The sequence below is a fragment of the Cajanus cajan genome, chromosome 8, assembly GCF_000230855.2.
Source record: "Cajanus cajan strain Asha chromosome 8, NIPB_CcT2T_4, whole genome shotgun sequence".
In the NCBI taxonomy this organism is placed as follows: domain Eukaryota; kingdom Viridiplantae; phylum Streptophyta; class Magnoliopsida; order Fabales; family Fabaceae; genus Cajanus; species Cajanus cajan.
This window is the reverse complement of record NC_138524.1, coordinates 19,634,039-19,639,847: the sequence shown is the minus strand read 5'-3', so window position 1 is coordinate 19,639,847 and position 5,809 is coordinate 19,634,039. Positions and strand designations below refer to the sequence as shown.

Here is a 5,809-nt window from a genome sequence, read left to right as displayed (position 1 = left end):
GCGAGCTTGAGAATGAGAGTCTCTGGTTGGCCCCCGCCGGGCGTGACTTGAGCTGCGCCGGGCGCGATATCAATGGTGATCTATTTTGGGTGTTCTGATGCCGCGCTGGGTGCGCGTTTGGACTCGTTGGGCGCGGAGGCTCCTTTGGAGTCTCTGCCAAGAGGGCGCTGGGTGCAATGCAAATTGCGCCGGGCGCGAGACCTTAGTAGGTCTCTGCCTTCCCCACGCTGGGCGCGAGTTAGGCCACGCCGGGCGCGTGAGACTCCTTGGAGTCTCTGCCTGGTATGCGCTGGGCGCAATCTGAATTGCGCCAGGCGCGTGAGAGTCTTGGGCTCTCTGGCTGAGGCACGCCGGGCGCGGGAACTCTTTCACTGGGCGCGTTGGCCCCTGGTGCTCTCTGGTTGAGCCGCGCTGGGCGCAACCATGGGTGCGCCGGGCGCGTAGGAGGATGTTGACTTGATGCGCTATTAGCCGTTAAACTTTGCTGAAATTGATGAGAGAGGTTGTTTTATGCTGAGCTGAGCTGTAGTTGTTAAATATTGTTGTGCTAACTAGTTGATAACGCTGAATTATGCTGTTCAGCTAAAATTTACGAATATGCCGTGCTGTTAGATGTTATTGCTGATTAAGGATGTTTAGGCTGTGCTGTAAGTAGTTTAGCTGAGCCGTAAGCTGCTAATTGCTGTATGCTGATATTGCTGTGCTGTAAGTTGTTTAGATGTGATGGATGCTGATATTACTGTGCTGAGCTGGGCTGTTATTGATGATTTTAAATGCTAAAATTATATTATTGTTGTGCTCTAGAATGATGAGCTGAGTTGTGAGTAATAAGCTGTGTTGAATACTACTTAGCTATGTTGTATGCTGATTTGTTGTGCTGTGCTGTGAGCTGTTTGGTTGTGTTGTGTTAGCTGAGCGGTATGCTGTGTATGACCACTATTGTGGTGTTGTTCTAGCCGTTATGTCGGTGCTGTTATTAGCCACTATTGTGGTGCTGTTATAGTCGCTAAGGCGATGCTGTTATTGCCGCTATGCGGTGCTGTTATAGCCACTAGAGTGGTGCTGAAATTAATGCTATGCAGTGCTGATATTGTTGAATGCTGTGGTGTGGTATAAGCTGTGCTGGTGTGCTGATAGTTGTAGCTGTTTATTGTCATATTGCTATATATGTATGTTGTTTCTTTACACTAGCTTACCCTTTGTTGTCTCCATGATGTTTGGACTGCGATGATCATACTACGTATGGGAGCAGAGTAGGGATAGGTAGGTGGCTGATGGTGAGTCTGCAGCTGGCAGATGGAGTGGATCTTCTAGGATCTTTTGATGTTTAGCTACTTAGTGTAGTAACTTTTGATGTATTCTGTACACTTTAACTCTATCCAGATTTGGATCATGTATATGTATATATTCTAGACCCTATATGTATACACCTGTTCCTTTCTGTGTGGTGTTTCTAGTGTGCTGTGCAGTGTGTAGTGACCAGCCGGGTCGTTACACTTCTAACCCAGTCGGAGGATCTTTGAGCTCCAAAAGCGCAATTCTAGAATTAAGCCCCATTTTAGCAAGCATGTCTGCACACATATTTTCTTCCCTCCAAGAATGGATCAGACTAAGAGTCCATGGTTTGGCCATTAACTCTTTAATGTGACAGAGGACCCCCGCATACCTGTGAGTATGTTGAATTGGTTGCTTGACTAACTCCAAAGCCATTATTGAGTCAGAAACCAAGAGAACAGACAGATACCTTCTAGTCTAACATAATTGAAGACCATGTAAAAAAGCTAACAATTCAGCTTTAAGGCTAGTAGCCATTCCAGGTCCTGGATTCCCAAGAGAGCTTCCGTCAACATGAACACTCACTTGAGGACCTTCTGCCAGCAAACATGAAACCCACTCGGGGACTTTGCAGGTTGGTGTCGCCTCCTTACAAGGTGCAAAGCTAGTTTGCATGATTGTATACAGCTCACGAATCTGTCGAATTTGACTCCACGGCTTCCCAACGAGCCCGTTAAACACATGCCTATTGCGGTCTTTCCAGAGCTGCCAACAAATGATTGCTGGTAAAATGTGAAATTTTTTGAAACATCGAAGCATCCAATCCAGCCAAGACACATTATCATTCCATCGTATCACCTCTATCAAGCCAAAAACCTGCCAAACCCGATCAGCACCACCACACTTAAAGAGTATATGTTGCATGTCTTTATCGGCGTCACCACACCGCGGACACGTCGTGTCCTGCCCCACATGATGATTAACTAGCCAGCTACGCGTAGGTAAAGCCTGTTGTCCGACCTGCCAAACAAAGAAGCGAATGGATTCTGACACAGGTAATCTCCAAATCCATTGCCAAGTACCCCTTGTTGCAACTCCAACATCACATAACCACCTATAACCGACTCTGGCAGTGTACTCTCCATTAACAGAACTGCTCCACACAATAACATCCTCCGCATTAGGATGGAGGCATAGTGTAAGAGCCTGAAGGTGTGCCTTGGTCTCATCTGACAACCACGAGTACAGTTTCTCAAGAGCCCAATGTTCATCATCCCAAACGTCACACACACGAATATTAATATCCTGTAGATGAACAAAAGGAACGGAAGGAGCAAGGTATGTGCCATAAAACCAATTTGTAAACCAGAAACTACTATGTCCATTGCCAAGCTGCAACTGAAATCCAGGTTGTAAACTATCATATGCCTTTCGCAAGGACCTCAAAAAATATGAACCCAAAAGTTGCAGGAGTGAGGTGACATTATCGACACGATATTTAGAAAAGATAACCTGTACCCAAAGCTTGGTAGGGTGGGCAAGGAGGTCCCAAATCAACTTTCCTAATAATGAGGTATTTTGAAAACGAGCCACACATACTCCCAGCCCTCCATCTTTCCTTCATTGCGTAATTTTGTCCCATTTAACCAAGTGCATCCTATGAGAGTCAGACCCACTCCAGATAAATTTCCAGCTAATAGCATCCAGCTTCTCACATGTACCTGATGGTAGCCACTGAGTTTGCATAGTATATGCAGGAATAGAGGATAACATAGAGTTCACTAATGTAACGTGTCCTAGACGAGCCAACAGACGACCCTTCCACGCAACAAGACGTTGTTGCACCTTTGACATAACTTCCGCAAAAGTGGGATTAGAAGCTCGATCTTGCACCATTTGGAAACCCAAGTACTTCCCCAACTCATTTGTAAAGTTGATATGAGTAATGGAAGTGATTTTATTTTTACGGCGAGTAGGCACCCCGCGAGATGCTAAAGCTTTAGACTTCTAAATATTAACTTTAAGACCTGAGGTAGTACAAAATTTCTCCCAAACTGTAGCAACCCTCCGAATTTGTTCAGGTTTAGCTTTGGCAAAAATAAGCACGTCATCGACAAAGAATAAATGAGAGATGGGAGGTCCGTTAGAATTAATCTGGAAAGGCTCCCAAATTCCAGCTGATACTTCCGCCTGGATCATATGCCCAAGCCTCTCCATGCATAACACAAATAAGTATGGAGATAAAGGATCACCTTATCGTAACCCTTGTTGTGGCTGAAAACCCTCCATACGCTCCCCATTCCAAAGATGGGAAATAACCAAAGACTTTATGCCTGACATAATCAGCTGGATCCGGTTATCGGAAATCCAAAGGTTACCAACACCTCCTCTAAAAAATTCCAGTCGACTCGGTCATATGCCTTCTCTAAGTCAAGTTTAAACACCACATCTCCTTTTTTCCGTCTAGATTTAGACATACTATGGATAATCTCCTGTAAAAAAATGGCATTGTCCATAGTACCTCTAATTGGTATAAAACTAATTTGAAGGGGGCTCACCAGCCTCATTAGAATAGGCCGTAGACGATTCACCAAGACTTTAGAAACTAATTTATACACAACGTTACACAAGCTAATCGGGCGAAAGTCTTTAAAGGTCTTTGGGTGATCAATCTTAGGAATAAGGACTAGTAGAGTTTCAGTGGCCTTAGGGTTAATCCTTCCCATCTCAAATGCCATAGCTACAAACCTCCAAACATCCTCCTCCACCTCATTCCAATAATTTTTAAAAAATATTGGTTGAAATCCATCAGGGCCTAGAGCTTTATAAGATTTCATACTTTGCAATGCCCGAAAAACCTCCTCCTTTGATACAGGCGCTTCTAGTGATGTGCATTCCACCCCTGATAAAGAGATGGGGCAAGGTGGCATTTCCACATGGGTTGCTTCTGGCCGACCCAACAAGTTGCTATAAAACACCACAGTTTCATGTTTCAGAACCTCTGCATCAGTACACCAACCCCTAGGAAGATTAAGTCCTATAATTTTGTTATGTTTTTGGTGAATCATAGTTTTTGCATGAAAAAATGCATTGCTTCTAAATGGGCTTTTAATGACAGTATACTTACAATGTAAAACAACTTTATACTATCATTTAATTACAATCTACCATAAATGATAAGTTAATTTACTTTTATAATAATTATTTTAAAGTCATATTATAATGACCCATCATAGTCCCTACACTTAACGGTTTATCCAATAGTAGCGGAAACATAAATGTAACTACTTAGCTAGGATTAACATATACACAATATTTGGATATACACGTCATAATATATATATACATACATATATATATACATACATACATATATATATATATATATATATATATATATATATATATATATATATATAAAAGGGGGGATCCGTTTACTCCAAAAGTAAGTCTACCTAGACTTACTCCGTTCAATAACTCAAATTGATGGATAATCATAAAATTTTAATGGGGTAAGTCTAGGTAGACTTACTCATGGAGTAAATGGATCCCTCCTCAATAACTCACGTTCTATATTAAATTTTAACGATTCAACCGTTGAATTTGAAATTCTTAGTGCATAGATCAAGTCTGTAAATTTTTTAAAAATTACAAAACCATTTGATACCTTATTTCATTAACTCAAATCAATGTATAAAATGATTTTATGTTTATCTATCAATTTGAATTAATGAAATGAAGTAAAAAAATGGTTTTCAAATTTTGTAGAAATTTGTATATTTGATTTATGCATTAACAACTTTAAACTCAACAGTTGAATCGTTAAAATTTAATGTAGAACATGAGTTATTGAACGGATCCATCCTTATATATATATATATACATATAGTAATCCAGTACTAGAGTATGAAAAATCCTAATTACCAATCAAGCATCATAACTAACAACTAAAAACTAGCTATATTATTTGGGGTAACTCAATGTAGACACCCAATTTTATCCGGACCCCCAAAAGCAATGAAATGGACGTCTATTATCAAGGAAAGAAGTTCCTGAAGCATGGAAACAACAGGACATGACATCAGAAAGCCTAAAGCCCAAATAAGCTAGTTTTAGTAGCCCAAAATGGGCCTAAAACCCTAGTTTAGAATGGGTCGTTCCTAAACTGAAACGGGTCGTTCTAGCATAGGCAGTTATGTATTAAACTCACCTCTGAAACGGGCTGTTCTGGTTTTAGGAACGGGCCGTTCCAGTTACAAAATTAACACCAAACAGTCGGATCTAGAACGGGCCGTTTCGATTTTGGAACGGGCCGTTCTGGCCACTTTTTGATGTCTATAAATAGCAGACTCGGGCACAGTTCTCAAGGCCACAAAATTTCGTCCAAGATTCCTTAGAGCTCGAAATTTCTCTCTTTCTTTCTCCTTTTGTACTTCTTGAGATTTTGTGAAGCATATTGTAGTGTGAAAGGTTGCCACAAAGCACCTAAAAGATCTCCATATTTGAAGATTCAGTAATGCTCATTTAAGAGGTA

At 41.3% G+C, this 5,809-nt stretch overlaps 1 protein-coding gene across 1 annotated transcript; it reads right to left on the bottom strand.

Moving 5' to 3' along the window:
• Nucleotides 1-1,491: 1,491 nt before the first annotated feature.
• On the bottom strand, nucleotides 1,492-4,343 carry LOC145950299 (uncharacterized). The gene is made up of 5 exons (XM_083061383.1): nucleotides 3,867-4,343; nucleotides 3,654-3,767; nucleotides 2,952-3,282; nucleotides 1,861-2,837; nucleotides 1,492-1,752 (listed from the first exon to the last, which is right to left on the bottom strand). Exons 1-5 carry the CDS (start codon nucleotides 4,341-4,343, stop codon nucleotides 1,492-1,494), a joined length of 2,160 nt encoding a protein of 719 aa, XP_082917509.1.
• Between the last annotated feature and the right edge of the window lie 1,466 nt (nucleotides 4,344-5,809).